Here is a 23,715-nt window from a genome sequence, read left to right on the forward strand (position 1 = left end):
CCATGCTGTTGGAGAGAAGGTGTGTCACGGCTTTGAACCTGTACGTGATGGAAATATTCAAACAGGCTTTAGAAAAATATTGCATAGTTGTTAAAATATTTTTATCACAAATCAAATGTCAGCTTTAAGTGCAGTGTTTATAGAGTACCGCTGGACTGTGATGTAACACATAAAAAATAGAAATGTTGATATATTTGGGCCATTTATTTGCAGAGCATTTTTTTAGTACCAGTGAGTCCAGTTAGAAAGTCCCATCTGGTCTCCTGCGTTTTTGCCATCTCAACTGGTGTCATTTCAGACCAATGCGCCATCTGATTTTTTTCCCACACTAGAGCAAAACCCTCCAGGTCTCTGCAGGGACATGGCCTTGGCTCCATCTCTTTTCCCTCATCAGTAAAGGTTTATTCATAGAGGAAAGTGAGTGAAATTCAGCAGAGGGTTTCATAAAAGGCAATAGACCTTTCACTGTTGTGGGAGAAGTCAGGATAGGGAATTTTAAATCATTTCAGTAAAACGAAAAGAAGTCAGCTTTCCAATTTGACCGTTATATCTAAGTTGAAGCACTAACAGCTTCAGTCAGCTCTGAGGCTAGCACACTGGTGTCAGACACAGGGCAAAGTATGATTGTCTGTAGTGTGCAGAGGATGTGCTTAGGAGTTCCCAAGTGCACAGACGGGGTATCCAGACTTCTCCATGTCCTCTCTCCTCTGAAATTCCTGTGAAGGCAACTGTGTCTATTACATTTCTCACCAATGTGGCAAAATATGACAAAAGCCACCAGGAAGGGGAAGCCTTTGTTTTGACACGTTTCAGAGAATTCAAACCACATTGTCCACAGCATTACTAATTTGACTCCAAGGTAATGCTAAACTCCACAGCAGAGGAAAAATGTGCTGTTCATCTCATTGTGGTCTGGAAAAAGAGAGAGAGAGTTGTGGGAAGGGGCCAGGCTATGCTATGGCCTCTAAGACCATGTAGCCAGTAACCTGTTTCGTCCGTGTTGGCCCCGCCCATACCAACTCCCTCAAATACCATCATTTATGGATCCTTCTGGGACTAATCTGTTCACTGGGCCAGAGTCATTATGCTCAAATTATCTCTGGAAATTTCCTCATAGACACACCCAGGTGTGTGATTTACCAATATCCTAGGTGCTTCAAAGTCCAATTAAGTTGATAAATTAACCATCAGAGTAACTGGAAAGAATATTCAACTTAAGTAGACAGAACACTCTTAATCATAATGGCCAGACCAAAATAACTCTCAAAACTCAAGTAAAATCAAAGGGACAACTAGACTTTTCCTCCTCACCAGATCATCAGTCATCACACAAAATTGTTTTATAAGTCTTATAAAAGATAGTATACACATATGTTTGTAAGTAATCAAATCCCGTTTCTTGTCTCCAGTTTTCAGCTGTGTAGTATAACAGTGTTGTTTCATTCTCTTTTTGTTTTCATTTTTTATTCAGTGTTCTCTTTTTATTCTAAGTCCAGCAAGAGTAGAGGAGATGGCAGACACAGTGGCTTATATCTGTATTTCAGACTCTTGGGAGTCTGTGGCAGGAGGATCTCCAGGAGTTCAAGCTAGCATAGGCTACAGAGTGAGAACTGGTCTCACAGAACAAAAGCAAATTTTTTAAAAGGTTAGAAGTGTTATGTGTTTGTTACTTGTCCTGTTGCTCTTGCAAAGACTGTGACAGAAGCCATCTGAGGAGTAAGGATTTATTGGGGTTAGGGTGATACTGTCCATCAAAGGAGAAGTACCCTCACGGGTCACATTGCACCCACAGTAGAGAGGCAGAGAAAACCCGAGTACCGGTGTTCAAATAGATTTTTTTCTTATTTATTCCATGTGTTATCCCAGCCCGTGGGATGTTCCTGCCCACTTTTGGGTTTGTCTATCTAGGTGATCCTTCAGTCACATGCCCAGAAGCTTGACCCTTCCATGATTCCAGATCTCCGAGTTGAAGATTAACTACAACCGGCTGGTAGTTCTAGCTGGGCTGCTGTAATAGTTACAGAGTATCCTTTCACCGGATGCAGACTTTACAGTTGATATGAACAACGCTTTTGTCAAATGTGTCCATAGCTCCTGCTATCCTTGTCCAATACGGGTTCAATAATGAATTTTCTACAGGGAGCTCTGGAAAATGCTGGAAGCCTGTTCCTCACCCTCTGCACAGACTGGAACTGCCACTCACATCCTTTGTCATTGCAGCCTCTACATGCGGTCCTTATCATGAAGGACACAAGAACCTTCTGCCTAGGTATAGAAAGTGACTTCCAGCAGAACACAGGCAGAAAAGGACTCCCTGTCCACACAGAAACCACAAATTCCAGATCTCTGTCTTCAAAGATACATTCTTTCTTAAAGGGGTACTGGCTGCTTTTTGTTCCTTAATCTTTTCTTATCCTCTGAGTGTGTGTTACATTGTATGTGATCACAGAAGAGCCAGCCAGCCTTGTCTGAGAGCATCAGACCAGTGTCCTGGGAGGGATGACATTTCATAAATACTTTTTTTTTTTTACAAAGACTCTGCTTGTAACATACCATGTTGCTCTTTCAAATACACATCAATTAAGTGCGTAGTTTGTTACTTTTCGAGTAGACATGATAGTGTGTTTTACAAATTTATCCTAATTTCTGCCCCCCATCTGTGCCTCTCCAGAACCCATCTGTAATGAATGCTGAAGGGAGGAAACAGAAAATTAACCCACCAAAAGGATTTAATCCATGATTAATGGTATTGTGGTCTCATCTACAAAGGAGTAATTACATACTGGTTATTTTGAGTAGAAAAGATTAAAGCTTTGAACAGTAAGTTCCAGTTTATAGCCCTGCCACCTCCAATGGACTTCCTCTCTTCTGAATACTGAGATCATCAATTAAGACTGTGTGGGAACTGGCAGTTGTATGGTGATTATCTGAGCAGGTCCCATTTTGTTCCTCCTGGCCGCTGTGTGTTCAACCTAATATTGTGAGCACGGCTTGCACAAGAGCACTCTCAAACAAAGCTCAAAAGCCTCATTGTTCACAACCCTGATGTTCTCTGTGAAAAGTATGAGTCACTTATGACTGTCAGTAAACTACCCCAGACGTCCAAGTTCAACATCATTGAAGTGGCTGGAGAAAAATTGACCTATAATTTGTTAACCTTTTCCCCTGACTTCTAATTTTGTTTTCCAAGTCTGTATTGTAATACATACACACACACACATCTCTCTCTCTCTCTCTCTCTCTCTCTCTCTCTCTCTCTCTCTCTCTCTCTCTGTGTGTGTGTGTGTGTGTGTGTGTGTGTGTGTGTGTGTGTGTATTGTCTCAGTCAGGGTTTCTATTCCTGCACAAACATCATGACCAAGAAGCAAGTTGGGGAGGAAAGGGTTTATTCAGCTCACACTTCCACATTGCTGTTCATCACCAAAGGAAGTCAGGACTGGAACTCAAGCAGGTCAGGAAGCAGGAGCTGATGCAGAGACCATGGAGGGATGTTGCTTACTGGCTTGCTACCCCCTGCTTGCTCAGCTTGCTTTCTTATAGAACCCAAGACCACCAACCCAGGGGCAGTACCACCCACAATGGGCTGGGTCCTTCCCCTTTGATCACTAATTGAGAAAATGCCTTACAGCTGGGTCTCCTGAAGGCATTTCCACAACTGAGGCTCCTTTTCTGTGATAACTCCAGCTTGTGTCAAATTGACACACAAAACTAGCCAGTGTGTATGTATGTATGTATGTATGTATGTATGTCTGTCTGTCTGTCTGTCTGTCTGTCTGTCTGTCTGTCTGTCTGTCTATCTATCTATCTATCTATCTATCTCTCTAACTATATGCTACATGTTTGGGTTAAATTTTCTATATATATATGATATATGTGATAGGTAAATATGTTTACACACATGCATGCACATATTGCTGTCCAAAACGAATTCTTTTTAAGTTTTTTGTTATTGAAAATAATTTTTCATACAATATATTCTGATTACAGTTTCCCCTCCCCAAACTGCTCCTAGTTCATCCCTCTCCCCTATCCAGATCCACAGCCTTCCTTCTGTAGAAAGAAGAGATCTAGTCAAAGTACAAAATAGTTCTGCTCTTTATTGACCATAGACTGTATGTCACTTTTGTCATTATTTTTATGTGTGGTGTTCAATTGCATTTGTCTTACTTTCTACCCACTTTGATTCCTAAGTAATGCATATTCTCTAATTTACTTACGAGAAACAAGATGCTCAGCTAATCGTAGAAAGGGGCTAGAAGGGGGCTGGGGATTTAGCTCAGTGGTAGAGCGCTTACCTAGGAAGCGCAAGGCCCTGGGTTCGGTCCCCAGCTCCGAAAAAAAGAACCAAAAAAAAAAAAAAAAAAAAAAAAAAAAAAAAAAAAAAAAGAAAGGGGCTAGAAGATACTTCAGTTGTTTAAGTGTTTTCCTCATAGACATGAGAGCCTGAATTCAGTGTCTAGAATCCACATACAATGAATGGCCAGGTATGTTAGTAGACACTAGGAGTCCCATAATCAGGGCCAGTCAGAGGTATGTTCCTGCAGCTTGCTAGCTAGCCTTCTCTGTGAGCTCCAGTCCGGGGGAAGACTGTCTCAAACGAACATGGCGAACATTTTCAGAGAACTGATACCCATGGTTGACCTCCAGACGCACAGGCTCAAAACTATGCTATCCCCACACAGACAGGGAAGGCTTGCAAAGATATTGGGGAGATAATTTTAGAATGTCTGTTGTAGGAACACTTTGAAAATTTTGAGAGCTACTCTGTTCTTCCAGTCTCATGGTCACGTCTGTGTGGTCCTCTGAGTGGAGCTTCATTTCTGGCATTGCACTATGGGTGTCAGCTATGGTGTGTCTATTCACCCGGTCTACTATCCTCTTCTGGGATGCACACTGACCACCAAAGTGCTGGAATTGGAGTTCTTGTTGTCACCAAAAGTAACCTGGACATATACTTAATCTTTGTGTCTGAAAGGAAACTATCTAAGAGATAAAGACAGTTTTGCTCCTTCTAGAGAGGGAAGCTTATTTCTGGTCCTGCTCACTTGTGTTGCTGTGATAAAAATACCCTGACACAAAGCAACTTAGAGGAGGAGAGGTTCAGTTTAACTCCCGTTCCAGGTGACAGTCCATCACTGTAGAGGAGTCGGAGAGATAGGAGCTGAGACGGCTGGTCACATCACACCCGCAGTCATAGGCAAAGAAAATCAAGCTCATAAACATTTGCTTGCTTGCTTATGCTCATCTCGGTTTCTCCACTCTGACAAAGTTCAGGATCCCCTGCCTAGGGAATGAGTGTCGCCACCCACAGTGGGCTGGGCCATCTCAGGCCAGTTCATGTAATTCAGATAATTCCCTATAGACAGAGTAACTCAGTGAAGACACTCCCTCACCGAGACTCCTTTTCCAAGTGATTCTAGGTTACGTCATGTTGACATTCAGCTTTTAACCATCACAGATCACATCGTGGTCGCTTTCATTGTAACAATGAGATTTTCCTTTTATGTGTTGAAGGGTCACTTTCTGGGTGTGCTATGCCATAAACCTTTGAAAGTGAAAGGGTTTCTTTCTTCTTATTTTTGGCATTAATAAACCTAGTTATGCTTTTCTTCTTCCCTTGGTTATTTTGTGGCTATCCTCTATGAAGCCAGGCAGGTTCGAGATCTTATGTTATGCTTTGGACATATAGCAGGCCGGCAGCAGAAGGTCATTTACCTCAGTAGCAAATGGGTAACGCCATGAGTTTATTTCATTTAGATGCAAAGGGATTAAATGATATTAATGAAAGACTGATCTTAATGGAAGTTATTGATGATGAAGGGGGACGGGGCTTAAATGATTTTTGTTCAAGTATCCGAAAAAGCATAGCTAAAACTGAGACGAAAATAAATGAAATATAAATGTGAACTGGATTGAAGAAATATTTCCAATAAATAAGGCTGGAGTTGATTCATCACAGGAGACCTGCTAGAAGTGACTGGGGACATCTAATTCATGTGTCTCACTTGGAGCAGATGACAAATGAGGTCATATCTCTAGGTTCATTGATCCTCTCAACTGGCACATCCACAACCTCCCGCCCTCTACAGACAGGCTACACATTTGTGTTAAATTTTCTAATTCCATGCTTCTTTTTTCCTCTTTAGAGCAAATCCCTGAGACACTATCAGGAATGTCTTCCTTAAGTGGAAAAGTACAAACAGTGCTGGGCCCCGTAGAACCCAGCCAACTGGGACGCACCCTGACCCATGAGCATCTGACGATGGCCTTTGACAGTTTTTATTGCCCACCTCCTCCATGCCAGGAAGCTGCCTCCAGGGAACCTATCATGATGAAAAATTTATTTTGGATTCAGAAAAATCCTTACTCCCATCAAGAGAATCTTCAGTTGAATCAGGAGGTAGAAGCCGTAAGAGAAGAACTGTTGTATTTCAAGGCTAAGGGCGGAGGAGCCGTGGTGGAGAACACGACCACTGGACTCAGCAGGGATGTGCGTACGCTGAAGTGGCTGGCAGAGCAGACTGGAGTCCACATCATAGCTGGTGCTGGGTTTTACGTAGACGCAACTCACTCTGCAGCAACCAGAGCCATGTCGGTGGAGCAGGTAAAAAGCACTACTTGGTGTGTTGTTTGTATATAAATTCAGGACACCATGAATCCGATTGGTTCAGAAGTAGCTGGATATGTGAGAAAAAAAATAGCTAGCTCACAATGACATCAGCTGACTGGAAGCCAGATTGGTCAGACTCTCCATGTCTATCCAGTGTTGGGGAAGGAGCTCGAGACACACTCGTCATTGGCAATTCCGATGTGTTAATACTTAGTTCGTAGGAATCCTGTCAGACCTCAATAGTTCTGCTTCAGTCTCTTTGTAAACCTTGTTTTCCCATCATCAGCTGCTTCAGCTTTCCCCTCGGGTTTTATAATAACCAGCGATGAAAATTCACAGTAGGGTCAGACTCGGCAGGCAGAGACTTGGTATGTTTGCAAATACAGGAGAGGCGGGAGAAGGTCCGTTCCCTTACTTATAATATTAAGTAAGAATGGGCAGAAGGGAGCAAAGTGTGCAAGGACCCAAAGAAAGAAGTTTCAGGGTTCTGTTGCCCATGTGTGTGTTCCCGTGTTAAACATGTGTCAGTTTATATGCATTGACATATAGTACGTGTTCCTATATGTTTCCCATAACCTGTTTCACAGGTACAAAATGTCAGGGAAATTCCCGGTGAAATATCTGTTAGTATTTAAAACGACATTTTTTTAATGTTTTCATTTGCATTATATCCCAATAAGCCTTTAGATATATACATTTAAACTAGTTGGAGGCCGAGCTACTGGAAAGGATAATAAAATTGTCAAAGCATGCTTCAAAGCAAATAATGTAAATATTGTGTTATGAGTTTTCCAGGCTGAATGAAGGAGAGAATTAAGCAAGTACTTGATACAGTTGACAGATTCAGTGACATCTATAGGTGCCATTCCCAGATCAAAATAAAGAACCCCCCTTTTTTCACTCTGAACACACAGCCTTTTTCTTTTCCCCTACTGCATCTTTAAGCTATGAGATTCATAAATTGTATAATAACTTGTTGAATTTGCAATCTAGTCAGCAAAAATCCTGTGTTGTTGGCTTTTGCGTGCCTGTGCATGCATGTGCATGTGTGCATGTGTGCGTGGGTATAGTGCTAATATATGTGCACGTGCATGGCAGGGAACATGTATGTGGAATCTGGAGGATAACCCCAGATATGATTCTTGGGATAACTGTCCATCTCCTTTGAGATGGGGGTCTCTCATTGGCCTGGAGCCATACCAGCTGTCCAGTGAACCCTTGGGGTTCACTCTCTCTGTCTACCCAGTTCTGGGATTGCCAGTTCAAAGCACCACCCAGAGCATTCTTCTCTGAGGTCTGGGGATGAAATCAGAATCTTCATGATCATGAGGCTCCATCGTCCTTACCCCTCCCCTCCCAGCTCTGAACACATCCAAAATTTGTAGAGTATGAATTTATTTGGAACTATTTCACAATCTATAAAAATGGGCTCATTCTCGCTCTCCCTTAGCTTACAGATGTCCTCATTAGTGAAATTCTCCATGGAGCTGACGGCACCAGTATCAAGTGTGGAGTTATTGGAGAAATTGGCTGTTCCTGGCCTTTGACTGACAGCGAGAGAAAGGTACTTCAGGCTACGGCTCACGCCCAAGCTCAGCTTGGTTGTCCGGTGATCATCCACCCTGGACGGAACCCAGGTGCACCATTCCAGATCATCCGAGTACTGCAAGAAGCAGGGGCGGACATCTCTAAAACGGTCATGTCCCACCTTGACAGGTAAGCGGGTCACGGTACAAACTGGTGTAGACCGCTGTATGACTGGGGGACACTGAACTATACCCGCAGCTCCTGGAAGGCAGTGTCTGTGAAGCCTTAAAATGACCATAAATCGAAATGGGTGCTGTAGTCTACCCCTCTTGTGTGTCACATTCTACCTGAGGCGTTTTATAAAGGCACTTTCTTGATCCTCCATCACTCCTCATCACAGGCATTTCTGTCTGCTTCAGTTACTTGTCTTGTGATACGATACCATGAACATGGCAATTCTACTTGTTCAGTATTTGCCAACAATTGGGGCATAAATGCACCTATAAATATAAATACAGAGAGGTCACATGGCTTCACCCTGAGAGGAAACCAAAAATGTAGGGGCTTATGTTTCTGCTGCCTGGTTTTTGGTTTCAGAGACTGAATTTATTAATATAATGGTAAATATTATGCTTCCATTGTGGCACAGTATTATTTACGACTGCTATAACAATTAAAACACACTAAGCAACTCAAAACAATGGAAATCTATTCTCTCATGGCCTGGAAGGTGGAAGTTTGAGATCAAGTGTTCTCAAGACCTCAGACCTGCAGGAAGAATCCTCGTTTTGCTTACACCATTGTCCGACAGCACTTGGTGTCCCTCAGCCTGTAACTGCTTGGCTAATTTCTGCTTATACTTCCCAAGGCCTTGGAAGAGTCTTAACTTTGCCAGGAGCCCCAAACAAGCATTTCAAAACATGAGACTTTTTTTCTCTTTTCTTTCATCTCTAAGGACATTGGCTATTGAATCTACGACCCACTTATGTAATAGAATGAGATTTTATAAAGACCCTTAACTATATCTATAAAACCCTTTTTTCCTCAGGTCCCTTTCAGAGCTTCCTGAGGTTAAAACACAGATGTAGTTCTACAACGCCCCACTCAACTCACTTAGAGGCTTGACTATATAGACAGAGGCTTGGCTACTGCTAATACGCCAACCTGTAACAATATTGCCAATGCTAATCCTAAACCTTTAGCTTAACTGTATTAGGTAGACAAGTTGTTTTTGAAACACTCTTACAGTGTACCTCAGCTGACTTAAGAACTCCAGACCTTCCCACCTCAGCCTTCTAAGCATTAGACTGCAGGTATGCACATGCGTTCTTGGCCCTTCTTTTTTATTTTTGCTGCGGTTTGCCGCCGCTGCTGCCGTCGCCTCGTATTTGTTTGTTTTACAAATACACGTAACACAAAATTTATCATCTCAAATATTTAAAGCATCCAGTTTAGGAGACTTTCTCCTCCAGATTATAGTAGAGAACATTCTACTTTCCCTCTCATGAATCTGAACACAAAATACTTCAAATAAGTGGAAACACACAGCTTTTTATGATTGCATTTTTGACAGGAGAGACTGTGAAAGATCACAGACACCAGGAATGACCACCCTTGCACTTGCTGGATAAAAGTTGTGGTTATAGATTCTTAGGACTTGTCTCTATCCTTCTTCCTACACCAGCTGCAACACAGGCAAGTGTATACTCTAGAGAACTCTGCCTCAAGCTTATTCTCTATTCCTGAACAGTGAGAAATGCTGTGTTTGGTGATGGGGCAGCTTCCTGTGCCTCTCCGAACTGATCTCTCTGCTTTTCCCAAGTGCCTTAGCTCTCAAAGCCCCTCACACAATGCTTGCTTGACTCCCCTTGTTCATTTTCTTGCCTCCCTAATGCTTCTGTCCCTGAGAGAGTCTTAGCTTCACCAGTAGCCCCAAACAAGCATTTCAAAGCAGGAGACTCTTTTCTCTTCAGTTTTCTTCATTGTTTTATGTGGACTCTGTTGGAAAAGTTTAGTCTGCCACACTACTGGAAACTGGACCAAGACGCTCCTTAAAGCAGAATCTAACTGTTCCTACTTTTTCACAGTTAGACATTAAGTTAGAAAATTATGCTTGGCACAAACAGAAAATAAGTTTTTGTTATAAACTGTGAAATAAACCTGAGCTACCACAACATTATTTCCTGGATTATATAAAAACACCAAACAATATAAAAAGTACGAGTATTTGTTTCCTAGTGTCATGCACATATATTTTCATTGGACTTATATATAATTTTATATATATATATGTATATACTTTTATATTAAATGATAAAGATACATTACCTAATGTCCATTAGCTGCAAATTCAGTATTTCCCTCTTGGATGGCCCAGGACTGAATGGAATTGTCGACCTGACACCACATAAGCCCCAAGACTCAGGCACATCCTGAGGCAATCCCTAGACAGTCACCTACTCCGCACCCATAGTATGGGTCATTTGGGATTCCGTGTGCAACCAAAAGACATACATGAACATATTTCCATGGAGAAGCAACCATGGAAAATGGCTTTTGAAAACAAACCAAATAAAGTAACAGGAAAAGACCAGGAGGCAGATGTAGGAAGTGGGAGCTTTTTGAAGTTACTGTTCAGAGCAGACGAGTCCCCAGGCTGGAGTCTGACTGGGTCAGCGTTTCGCAGGCTGTCTGAGCTCAGCTGGGCAGCGCAAACAATCTGATCTGGGTTGAAAGAGCAGGGGTTTCAGCTCTTTGTAATGGGGACAACTCCTAAAAGATCCTGGACACAATGTAATAGACATTTAAAAAGAAAAGGCATTCTCTAGAACACAGCCTCTAAAACCCCCCAAATCAAATGGTCAGGCATAACATGAATTCACTTCTCCCGTGTTTCCGGGCAGAGGCAGAAGGTTCTGAAGCTGTGCTCTGTTAAGTTTGGGATGGTGGCTTCAGGTGATCCCTGTGCCTTTTGACTCACTTCATAACACAAGGGCTCTGAAGTGAGCGGGGTGATCTACAGCCTGGACGACCTGTAAAATTACCTTGATTTTTTCCCCCCTTCAAAAGTAGATTTCATTTAGGAGAACACAAACGTAAAGATATTTTAGTGTGCTTACGATCCTGTGGAAGCAAATATTTCGGAAGGTTTACGAAATCTGAATTAGGATTTACCCAGGCAGGCTGACGTGTGTGTGTGTGTGTGTGTGTGTGTGTGTGTGTGTGTGTGTGTGTGTGGTGTGTGTGTGTGTGTGTGTGATGCTGAAAGGAAAGCATTAATGGGTGACCATCTTCTTGAAGACCTCCAAACCACTCCATTATCATGTGACCCCTGGTTACAAGCCTCAGGTCATTAAACAGGCAACAACTTGCTAAGTCTGCCCTGTCCCAGCCCTCCCCAAACCATCTGTTTCCTTTAAGGCACACAGATTGTTGAAGAACAGGTTGAGTGCTGCAAATTTTACCCACTGGGACACCAATGGGGGCTGTCTTGACAGTGATTGTCACCCTAAGTCAACCCGTGTTAAACAATAACAGCAGCCCTTGGGTTCTTACTCGGGCTTTGTTTATGGGGACAGCTTGGCACCATTTAACATTCGGAATAATTTTCCCACCCTCCAAAATGCTGGCAGCATTTCTAGATGGTGGCACTACCTTGGGGTCGATCTATTCTAGGTTATGTGTGCTTTAAAGAATGGCTCTCCCCACCCCCAAAGCTATTCTTTTTGTCATTTATTTTTCAAACAGGGCTTACCATGAATGCCCTATTAGAGTAAATGTAACCGTGCATCTACCATAAAACTCTTTCTTTAACAGAGAAAGCTCAGTGGGGAAAAAATTAAAAATTAAAAAAAAAAAGACATGAGCCGGATAACAAATATTTAGAAGCTATTGGACAATTCAAATTTTGAACTTCCTGGAGGGCAACAGGCAGGTGCTATGCCTAAATCTTTTATCTTTGTAGATATCTATTTAACAAGCCAGAGGATTTTGATGGACATCCAGGGTCTGATTAGGGGCATGATAATTAAGGATACAGAGAGAGTGAATCCTCTCTTTGAAAACTGCTCCCAGGGGATGGTAAAGGAATTTGACCCAAGGGTATTTGAAAGACCAGAAGGGAAAACTCAGGAATGGGCCAAAAAAACATTTTGTTCTCTTTGCCTTTGATCACACATGCCAAATTGGCCGAACTCTTGGAAGGATACAAATCTAACACTTTTTTTCCCCACCATGCTGTTAATTAAATGAAAAGAGTGAAATATCACTTCATTCATTCAACAAATATTTGAGTGACTAATTACCATATGTATATATCAAACGTTGGGCTGAAATTCTTTCAAAGTGATTATTTAATTATAATTATGATGACTTTTAACCTTAAGATTTTCTTTGAAAAGGCACCGAAGGAAAAAAAATTCGTCTGCGGGATCCATGGAGCTGTACACTTTCAATTCCTATAAGTTCGGATGAATTCATTTAAAGTCATTCAGAAACAGTTCCAAGCAAACGTCTAGCAAATGGAAATTGAACAAAACATCTTTGTGTTGCTAAATAGTACAGTAGCGTTCTTAGGGAGAATAATTGGAGCCCTGTGCACCCACCGTGGTCTGCGGCGTTTAGAGTCCTGTAAATGCTGCTTCATTTCTTAAGCGTTTATACTGAGGAGCATGCATGGACGTGCACCGCAGACGTGTTGTACAAAATGCATCAAGACAAATGAGTGTGCAGAGTGTAGCACGTGCACACACTCATCTCACATACTGGAAAAACAGTCCTTCAATTGAGTTTGGATCCAACCGGGGTCAAAAGTTAGTGCAGACAACCAAGAATGAGCAAGTGAAAAATTTCAATAGAAAATATTCACTAAGAACTTTCTTTCCTATAATGGCTAACGATTGCTGACAGGTCGGTTTTCATTGTGTAACATGTGTGATATCACTGTGTAATGTATGTGTATGTAGATCACATGCATGGTAAACTAGGTACTTTTTAACATGGCGTCTCTGCTGTTGTTATGTGGTGTGGATTCCAGTGATACATTTTGCATGAAATAAACATTTTAATATAGAGCCCATCCTGATATAAGCCTTGAGTATATTTTAGGCTAAGTAAAAACTTTGTGATGACATTGACGACAGATTCTTTCATTTCAATAGGACACAGATTGGACACTGGAGAGAGGATATGAAGTTGGGTTCCCTGGCCTCATTTACTCGCTAAGTGACTTTCAATAAGTTATTTATGCCTCCACATCTGTTTGTTCCTATGTGAACAGGGCTAAGGAAAAATTACCTGTGTATATGCAGATGCCCATGTGAGCATGGAGACCTGTATTCCTTGAGACTAGGTCTCCCACCCAACCTGGCACTAAGATTATAGTCAGCAGCAAGTCTTCGCAATTCTCTGGTCCGCAGCCCCACAGCACCATGGACAGAGAAAGGTGTGCTAGCCACGCCTAGATTTTCACATGGGTTCTCAGGATTTAAACCCAGGCCCTCTTGTTTGCACAGCAAGTGCTCTTCCCCACTGAGCCAGTTCCCAAGACAATGAAAAATATTTTAACCCTTAAAGTGCCGCCTGGATGTCTTTTTATTATTGCTTAGCAGTGGATTTCCTTTTAAGGCGTGCCTACTTAAAAGTCACACTGAGAAGAAAAGAAGAAAGAAATCCAGTTAGGCCTTTCACAAGCTGAAAGGCATCTCAACTTCTGTGTGAAAATACTGTCTAGTAAAATGAAATTATGTTACAATGGCATTTGGTGGTTTTGAGTATTCTAAATTGCTGTTTGTAGATCTGTCAATATCTGGGCAAAAGGCAGCCCTGGTCATGCGTTCTTCCCCACACATTCTATCCACCCAAACCTTCCACTCGTCATATTTTTCCCCTGAAGCAATTTGTCATGACTCTGACACCATTCGCCTGAAAGGTGACATGTTAACAAATAGGATAGCCGTGTCTATGAGATTCATCTTCCCTGTCCTCAACACTGTCGTCCCCTTAACCAGGTTCTGCTGAACATGAAAAACACAGCCTCTTTTATGCTGTGTGGCAGCTGGAAAGTTCAAGCACAAAGCTCTTCCTGGCGTTTATAACTATAAATTGTCTGTTAAAATAAAGTCTTAATTACACTTTGCAATCCGGAGCCACTTTCTGGTTTTAGTCTAATTTAAGTGAGATTTTTCTGCCTTGTGGCCTCCCATTCCTTTTATTGAAACCTTAAGTCATAACATTTGAAGTGTGATATCACTTCTTCCTATGATGTCATCAAACAAGGACTCAACCAGTCAGAGCTGGGAAGTGGGGTAGGTGCTATAAAATACAGATAATGGCAGTTGGAATTATTTTCCTCTTGGCTTTTATCCCCAGTTAGTCACTAACGTTGAACATGCTGGCCCCTAATAGAATGCCAGAAAGAATCTCACAAAAACACGTAAATTGATTTTTTTAAATACCTTCAAAAATAACCAGAAACTAATATGTTAATCTAACGTATCATTCTAAATGATACATTTAAATGAAAGGCAAATTCTTGGTAAATATTCAATGGAAACAGAAAATTGACTTGAAATCTGTTGGCAGTATTTGCTCCTCGTATTTTTTTGACATTTAGTTTTAATTAATTAAAATGCATTGACTGATATCTACCCTCTCCGTGGTGGTGGAAGAAAAATATAGACCATATGTGACACCCTGGGTTCAGTCCCCAGAACTTTACCCCAAATTAAAGGTTGTTCCAACTTTTCTCACTATGTAGCCTACCCAAGTTGGCTTGGCCTGAAATCAATTGTATAGGCCAGAGTGCCCTTGAAGTCTTGATTCTTCTGCCTCAGCCTTCAGTGCTCTGGAATTATAGACATGAACCACCAGGCCTGACTTCAGTACTAACTTATAAAATTATTATCATTGGATTATAAGAAGCTATATATTTGTGTAAAATAGCATCGTAGATTCAAAATTCGTGTTGGCTATTAAATGAATATTTCTAGTTGATTTTAGTAATTTAAAGTAGCTATCAAAAGTGTTTATAAAATAATTAAACATCCCGATATTCTATTTGTACAAATATTCCATGGTTTTAAACTGTTCAAGGGGTCTGGGATAAATAAATTACCTTTTCGGTAATTAGTTTTTATAGTGAGCATTCATCAAAACTCAGGTTTTAATAAATCAGTTGTAGATAAAATGTCTACCTTTGCATGGGCTTGCTAACTTTTACATTTTTATTTGATCAAGGGTATATGTTTTCATAAAAGTGCAGTCCATACTTCCTTATGTGTTGGCTCAGTGAGCAAGACAGGGTCCTTCTCACAGTTCTTAATCTCTAGACTCAGGAACCCATAGATCTGAATGCCTGGTGTGGAGAGAGCACTGGATTAGGTCCAGGCAGCCCAGGCTTCCCTATGCTTTACAGGATCCAAACTTTAGTTTCTCTTTTGTGTAATGACATTTTCATGTGGCATAATTATATCTTCAGTGTATCGTATGCTTCAAAACCTGCTCCTCCCGTGTTCTTGGAATGACTTAATTCAACTAATTAATTAGCTTCCCTGAGTTCATCCTCCATCCCAGTCAGTGTACTGATGGGCCCCCATGGTTCACTCCTGCTGTGTACTGCTCTCTTATTCTGACCAATGGCAGCAGTGTTTGCTCTGAATACTTGCTTGATTGTTTCCGTCTCTGGAGTCTGGGCATGCTACTACCTACCCACCTCCTGAAGACCTCCAAACACAGCTCTAACTATCCACCCCTCTCTTGTTGCCTTCTTTTGTCCCCTGAACTACTGTGAGTTTCCCAAAAGGACTCAATTCCTTAGCTTCCCTCCAAAATCTGTTCTCTATGTCAACTAGACACATCTTGCGAAATCCAAACCTGACTATATCCCTGTCCTCTGACTTAAAAAGCATTCAGTGAGTACCCTCTGCCTAGACACAGAACCCAAACATCTTGGTCCTTAATGCCCCCCTTCATGTTCTTTGGGATATCCCATAATTCTCCATAACTGTTTCAAGTGTCCTGAGCCTCCAAGCTCTCATACAAATGTGGCTCTCTAGGGTACTGTTTTATTCCATTCCCATTTCTGGTGTCAGTTTGGGAGAGCATTCCATCAGAATTCAATTCACCAGAGCTTTCCCCAGACCAGCCAAGATGCCTTTTTGCCTTTGTCTGTTTGCTAACCTTGTTCTTAAAAGTACAGTTATCACGATTCTTGGTAAACTCTATAAAACAATTATTTGTGTAGGTGGGGTATTTTTTTCTTTATAGATACTAAATTTTCCAAAGGACAGGGTTGTGTGTTTTTTGTCTTTGGAGCCAACAACTTTTTGCTAACTGGATAGATAAATGAATGTTTTATTGGGCATATGGATAGATAGATGATTGGCTGGATGGATGGAAGGATGGATGGATGGATGGATGGATGGATAGATGGATGGATGGTTGGATGGGTGGATGAATGGATGGATGGGTGGATGGGTAGATGGGTGGATGGTTGGGTGGGTGTATAGATGGTTGGATGGGTGGGTAGGTGGATGGGGGTTGGGTGGATGGACAGATAGATGTACTTCACATCTAACAAGCTATTGCCTTACATTCAAGAGCAATAAACGTCTTTCTTAACTCTCAACAGATGTTCTTCTGTATTATGCACCTCTTACGCAACACCTGAACCAAGTTTTATGTAAATGAGATACTTCAAGACTCAGCTCGAGTGAATCTCTTCCTTCGTTGTTCTTTCATAATACCTTGTATTTATCTGCACTATGAAAATTCTGAAACATTTAATCATAATTATTTCTTTAAAACATCTGTCTTTTCCACAGACCTTAAGTTACTGTGGATGACAGCTGAAGGATTTTATTCATATTTGTGCTCCCGACATAAAGAATAACACAAGGCGAGCAACATTACATGCTTGCTAAGCTTATTCACAAGGCATACTTGAATGTGTGAGATGACAGAGTGTGTTTGGGAGTTCTGTGAATTGGGAGACTTCAAATAGGAGGTGCTATCGCCATCTTGTTGATACCCATGAATCATAGACTTTGCTCTGACCCTTATCTCTTCTATACAAAGTCCCTAAAACATTGCCCAAATTATTGTTGATGTTCATGCTTTGATGATCAAGATTCCCAAGATTCTTCATAAATGGCCTGGAAGTCGTTTCATTCATCAAAAGATGAGACTTTCTTCACCATTGAATTCAAGAGCTCTTTCAACAATTTTTACTACATTTACATATAGGTGATGATAAAGATAGATAGATGCATAGATAAATAGATGCATAAATAGATAAATAGATATATAGACAGACTGATAGAAATGATAGACATAGATAGATAGATAGATAGATAGATAGATAGATAGACAGACAGACAGACAGATAGACAGACAGACAGACAGACAGACTGAGGGATATTTGTGCATGTAGGTATGTATGTGCATGGAGATTTGCATGCAATGATATGTATAGAGAGATCAGAGAACAAGTTGTGGGAGCCAATTATTTCTACAATGTGGGTTGCTAGGATTGAACTCGGGTTGTCAGGCTTGGTGGCAAGTGCCTTTACCGAAGCCATGTTGGAATCCCAGAAGCTCTTTCAAATGCCATAGTCAGGAGAAAGAAGAAAACCTTTAAAATGCTTATCTTAAAATCTTGACATTGTTATCGTAGAGAAGAGTCGAGTTAGTCATGGATATAAACTATGGGAAGAGGAGGATTGGCTGAGGTTAGCACCTCCAGTTCTATGACTTGTCCTCTGTGATTACTGATGGCTGAAAGAGTTGAGATCTCACCTGACAGTAGAGTACCTCAAGTAGAGTCCTTTTTTCCAGGGAACCATACTGACATTTGGCATCAACCCTTCTCCAAGTGAAAGAAAATCATTTGTGCAAACAAAAATGCAATAACACAACTCCAGTCTCTGGAAATCCTCCAACTGATTATCAATTTTACACAGAAAAGTGACATTCAAGGAGCATTAGGTAGGTGAGTCTTTTAGATGTCAGCGCCAGGGATCCTGTTTCTCCACAGAGTAAGAGTCAATGGCATGGATCAGGGCTTCTCTGATGAGCAGATGTTTTCAGCATTCATGAGACTAGTAGACTGGGACTCCTGAACACAAAGCAGTCTGAGTTTCTTCACCATACCACTGGGAGCTGGGTATTTATCTTTTCTGAGATTTACCTTTTCCATCTATAAAATGGAGCTGTGTTTATTACATACATTTATATAGAATGTCTATGTTATATGAGTGTTCTTCCAAGGGCTCATATGTTGAAGTCTTGATCACCAGCTGTTGAAGACATTGGAAAATATTTAATAGTCTCTTCAGGAGACTAACTTCATCCATAGTCTATTTTTGACTTTACAGCTGAATGAACTGAGAAAAGGTGGTAACAGATTGGAAGAAATAAATTACTGGGACATTTTCTAATGAATCTATCTTGTCCCCAGACCCTTTATTTTTCTCTCTCTGCTTCATTCTATGATGGTCAAATAGCAACAATGTGAAATGAACCAAATAATACAGAGTTTGGATCTGCCAGATGTAGTGACACACACCTTTAATCCCAGAACTTGGGAAGCAGATGTAGGCAGATCTCTGTGAGTTCAAGGTCAGCCTGGCATACATAGTGAGTTCTAAGACAGCCAGAACTACATAGTGAAATACTGTCTCAGGAAGAAAATTGAAGGAGGAGTAAGAAGAGAAGGAAGAGGAGGAGGAGGATTTTAGTTTTAGTAAAATCCACATTCAGGAGGATATATTTCCTTGAAACTCCTCTTCTGTGAATACTGAATGCCATGGTGGAAGAAGTTGGCAAGAAAAAGATCTTCAACTCATGGCCATGCTGAGAGAGGAAGAAGGGACTGACCACTACACTCCAGTACACTCTTTTCAAAGGCATCATCACAATGCCTAGAAGACACCGGCTGACTGGAAGACCTCCTGCAGTGTTCTACCTCTCTAGGCTTCTACCTGCTAACACCATCACTAGCTCTAACACTTGAGCCTTTGGGGAGCACACCCTTGTGTCAAACCATAGCAGAGTTAACATTGATTAAGGTAGAGAAAGGTGTGGGGACAGCTAATATGGGTAATAATCACAAACAGCCATCTTGCTTGACCTGGTGAAGGTAGATAGATGCCTTAGCATTTAAAGGAGCACAGAGCAATGTGAGACTCATGCAAAGAAAGAAAGCAATAGTCATGACTCCTCCCTGGAGTGTATCATTCATTTTGTCTAAAACAACTGGAAAGGTTCGATATTACCTATTTTCCTTACCATATGAATGATACTCCTATCTGGGAATTAGAGCGCTCTATGGTTTAATCTCTTCTCTTTCTGGAACTTTCCCATTCTTACCTGTATATGCCCCTTTGGTTTTCATGTTTTCCTCACATGAAAAACTTCAGGATGGTGTGAGGAAAAAGTCACATGTCACTCTTAAAACCGATGAACACTATATGTGCCTTCAGTCCACATAGTTCCTGGTCCTACCATTGAGTAAATAATAATGGCAATGGGACAAGATGCATGTGTGATGGTTGAGGGAATGGCTTCCAACTTTGAACTGAGTTTAGTACATCAGTACCTTAGGACGTTACCTTGACTACAAGCTCTCCAGTTCACCAGTGAAACAATTAAATGGGACTGTAAAGCAGCACGGCTGCTGGGGAATACACATCTGGGCGTTCATGTGCTCGTGCATAGGGAGGCCAGAAGTCAATCTTAGGTGTTACTCCTCAGGGGTTGTTCGCCTTGCTCTTTGAAATACGTTTCTCACCGGAACTTGGGGCTTGCCAGGTAGACTAGGTTGACTAGATGGCGAGGTCCAGACATCTGTCCACGTCTGCCTCCTCAGCACCAGATTACCAGCACCTGCCATGATGCATGGCTTTTGATGTGGTGCTAAGGACCAGACCCTCATCAGGTCCTCATGGTTGCTAAGCAAACATGAAACAAACTTGAGCTATCTTCACAGCCCTGGGTTTTTGCTTTCAGTTGGAACTAAGACTAACAATCATATTGCTGTTCCAGCCTACTACAATTTTTATTGTTGGTGTTTAAGGGTATACATCACTTAAAATGTAGAAAACCCCCTTCCAGGGCATGGGGACAGAAGCAAAGGGGGGATATTAGGAACAGAAACAAGAGTCTAATCTGACCTATCCATCCCCCCCAGTGCCCTCTGGCTTCCCATTCAGTAGCTTGCCCATAGTGTATAATTAACAATTCAGATTTGACTCAAAAGACAAAATACTAAACTTAATTCCTTCTCCCTCCTGTTATTTTAGTTGTGTATGTTTTGTTTTTAAGCATGGTTCTTTGGGGGAAAACAGAATATGTTTACTACAGAAAAACATATATTCCTTTAGCTTAGTAATTTGGAAGCATGAGTTTGTCTCCATGGTAAGAAGATGCGCGAAGGGAGGTATTAATAAACCTTAGCACAGTGGTGATTCACATTTTGAAGTATAAAGGAAAAAATCTCCCTAGCCACGTCCCGCCCTAAATCAATACTGGGAACTCTTAAGTGTTAAAACGGTGAAAAGAAGCAAAAGGAGCCGGTCTATACTGTGATAGCAGTCACAGTCCTAAGGACGGAGACACCCCTTATACAGGTGGCTCATGGACCTTAACTGATCGCCCCATTGTTTGGGAGAAAGGCTCTGAAAATACTTCCGATTGCTTGGCAGCTGATTCATAGACATGTAATCCTGCACTAATTGTTGGATCCTGAAGTTGCCAGAGTGTCTAAGAGCCTACAAGATAAGGATAATCGGGCATTTTTATTTCCTCTCTGGGCCACGTTTGAGCCCCAAGCAATCACTTCCTTTCTCTAGGATATCTCTCTAGGCTTTCATGCCATGTCGAATGGAGTTTCTCTCCCCGAATTATTTCACGCACTGCATTCTGTCAGAATGTATTTATTCTTTTCTGTTTTTCCACATATGATTGAATGTCTACAGAGTTATTTGGGGATACTATAATGTATCCCTGCTTAGCTGTTATAATCTAAATTTCTCGAGATATCTTTTACTCTGTCCTCTGAAGCTTTGTCTGTATTCTCTGCCTCTATTTTCTCCTTGCCCGTCTTTCACATGACGGTATTCTAGACTAGAAAGGCATTTCGTGTACCGATTAATTTGACAAGCTGTTGATAAATAATAAATTTTATTTCAGAAGAACACAGGCATATATGTGTATGTGGTACGTGTACATTGTCATATGGAAGTGTGCACATGTATGTGCAAGTACATGTATAGACCTGTGTTTGTGGAAGCCAGAGGTTGACGTTGAGGGTTTTCCTCAACTGCTTTCCATCCTTATTTTGTGAGACGTTGTTTTCCATTGGAACCGACTTCCTTCCTTAATTCAGGCAGAGAGACTGGCCACTGAGATCCAGGGATCCACCCTTGCTCCCCTCCTCCCAGCCCCCAGGTCTGAGGTTACAGATCCACTGTGTCTGCACTCAGCCCTTTATGTTGCTGTCCGAATTCTTCTGCTTCAAGTACTCCACAGACGGGTTCCTCTCTCCAGCACCCTACACATATTAAGCTTATGAATATCCCCTCTGAAATATGTGTAATGATAACCACATAAGCTTTGAAATTAATTTCAGAACCGTTTCTCACCCCGCCGCCACCATGCATCAAGAGATTCCCGACTCAGCCAGATTAACATCACTGGTCTAACTGGTCTGGTGAGACCTGATACCAAATACCTTTTATAGCTTGCATAGCTTTTAGCAGGGCTGCAGGATGAAAAAATACAGGCTAGTAACGATTTTTAGAAGATGGAATATATCCTTAAAAAAAAAAATTCTGTAGGAGTGTCATGAAATTCTGCTTGGATGATAGCTGAAAAATTAGTGTAAACATAGAATTCCTAAAGACGTTAAAATGGTAACTTTACTTTGGCTACGTAGGTTTCCGTATTTCTGGTAATGAACCTTGTTTGATTGAACTTGAACATAATAAAGGTCCCCTCATAGGTTTTTTTTTTTAATGACATTTTTATTTATTCTGTGTCTGTGCAAGCATGCTCATCCCGTGGAGAACAATCAGAGTTCAGAGGGGAGGGCACCTTGTGAGAATCAGTCCTTTCCTTATACCATGTGTATCCTGAGGATTAACCTTAGGTCATCAAGCTAGGCAGCAAATGTGTGTCATACCCACTGAGTCATCTCTCCAGTCCCTAACATTTGATATATATAATATATATTATTCTTTATCTTTATTATATGTTATTATAAATATATCATGTAGTTTCACAGCATATACCTAGAGAATATGCTTTTAATAACAGCAGTATGTCTCTTATTTTCTCTAGGTCTATATTTGATAAGAAAGAGCTGCTGGAGTTTGCTCAACTTGGCTGCTACTTGGAATATGATCTCTTTGGTACGGAGCTCCTTAATTACCAGCTAAGCCCAGATATTGATATGCCTGATGATAACAAAAGAATTAGAAGGTAAGCATTCTGTCTTTCACCACATTCCCTTCTGCCAGCCCTTTTGGCATGTCATATCTCGGTGAGTATTAGCAAAGATTTGGAAAACAGTGAGCAGGCTGAAGCAGCATTGGCAGAGAAAAAATATATCTGAGCTGTTCCAGGGAGAAAATCTCTATATATTATTTCGAGAACAAAATGAGTCATAGTAAGTAGGCTCAAGCTAAGCAGAGCCTTAGAAGTTCAGTGCAGATGGACAGCTGACAGGGAACAGATAATACCCCATGTTTGCAACGACAAGAGCAGAATGAAAGCCATTCCCCCTTTACCTGTAGTGAAATCAGCTCTTGCGTCCTTAGGTGGGTCACACTAGACCCAAGATTTTTCTACAACTAATATTTAAAATGCTTTATCAAATGTATCCATTCAAGTGGTGATTAAAACGAAAAGGATAAAATGCCTCAGGTGAACACCGTACATCCCAACCCTCCCAACATTGTCTAATGAGTAATGAGGAAAACCATGGCCGAATTCGTTCTCTGAGGGCGTCAAAGTGGCTACCTTGTTTGGTCTCGGTAACAGGGTGGCATGAGGATTGAAGATTAAATAAACCAAGATGAGAAAATCTTGGAGGAGAAATACATCTGAGATTAGCAAAGAAGACCTTAGTTAAGGAGTATCTAAGTATTGCTCTTCCTAAAATAATAACTAACAGTGGAGTGGGCAGTTCAGAGCATCCGCTGGGCTGAGACACAGAGTTGACATCCTCAGTCTCTATGAGAGTGTTTAAATCTTGAGAATAGATGAAATCATTGAGAAAAGAAAGAGAACGAGACCCAGGGACACAATATTGAATAGACAGAGTCAATAGCATTGTCTTATGGACAGGTAGACATGTTTTCAAGCTGATACTGTCTGGGGACATGTATTGGATCTTAGTGAGAAAACAGTCTTAAAGCCAAAGACCTGAACGCCTACAATATGCAGGCGATAATCAAGAAGGATCAAGGCTGAAGGCTGAACCCTGGATTTTAAGCTAAGAGACTCAGAATCAGGAAGTGTGGGCTCAGGCAAAGGCTTGAGGAAAGTAGGCGCTGAGGAAGGGGGTGGAGCATGTGAAG

The 23,715-nt window shown here is 41.3% G+C and overlaps 1 protein-coding gene across 6 annotated transcripts in view; it reads left to right on the forward strand.

Annotated features, from left to right (window-relative positions):
* Nucleotides 1–23,715, forward strand: part of Pter (phosphotriesterase related) — a 61,292-nt gene that overhangs the window by 31,383 nt on the left and 6,194 nt on the right. For 3 of the 6 annotated variants that reach the window (XM_087591433.1, XM_087591432.1, NM_022224.2), the window contains 3 exon segments: nt 6,147–6,604; nt 8,061–8,326; nt 22,475–22,615. In XM_087591433.1, coding sequence (XP_087447559.1) covers nt 6,173–6,604; nt 8,061–8,326; nt 22,475–22,615 — 839 coding nt within the window. In that variant the 5' untranslated portion in view covers nt 6,147–6,172. 6 annotated transcript variants of the gene reach the window in all.

This window comes from Rattus norvegicus, chromosome 17 (genome assembly GCF_021556685.1).
Source record: "Rattus norvegicus strain SHRSP/BbbUtx chromosome 17, alternate assembly SHRSP_T2T, whole genome shotgun sequence".
NCBI classification, from domain to species: Eukaryota; Metazoa; Chordata; class Mammalia; order Rodentia; family Muridae; genus Rattus; species Rattus norvegicus.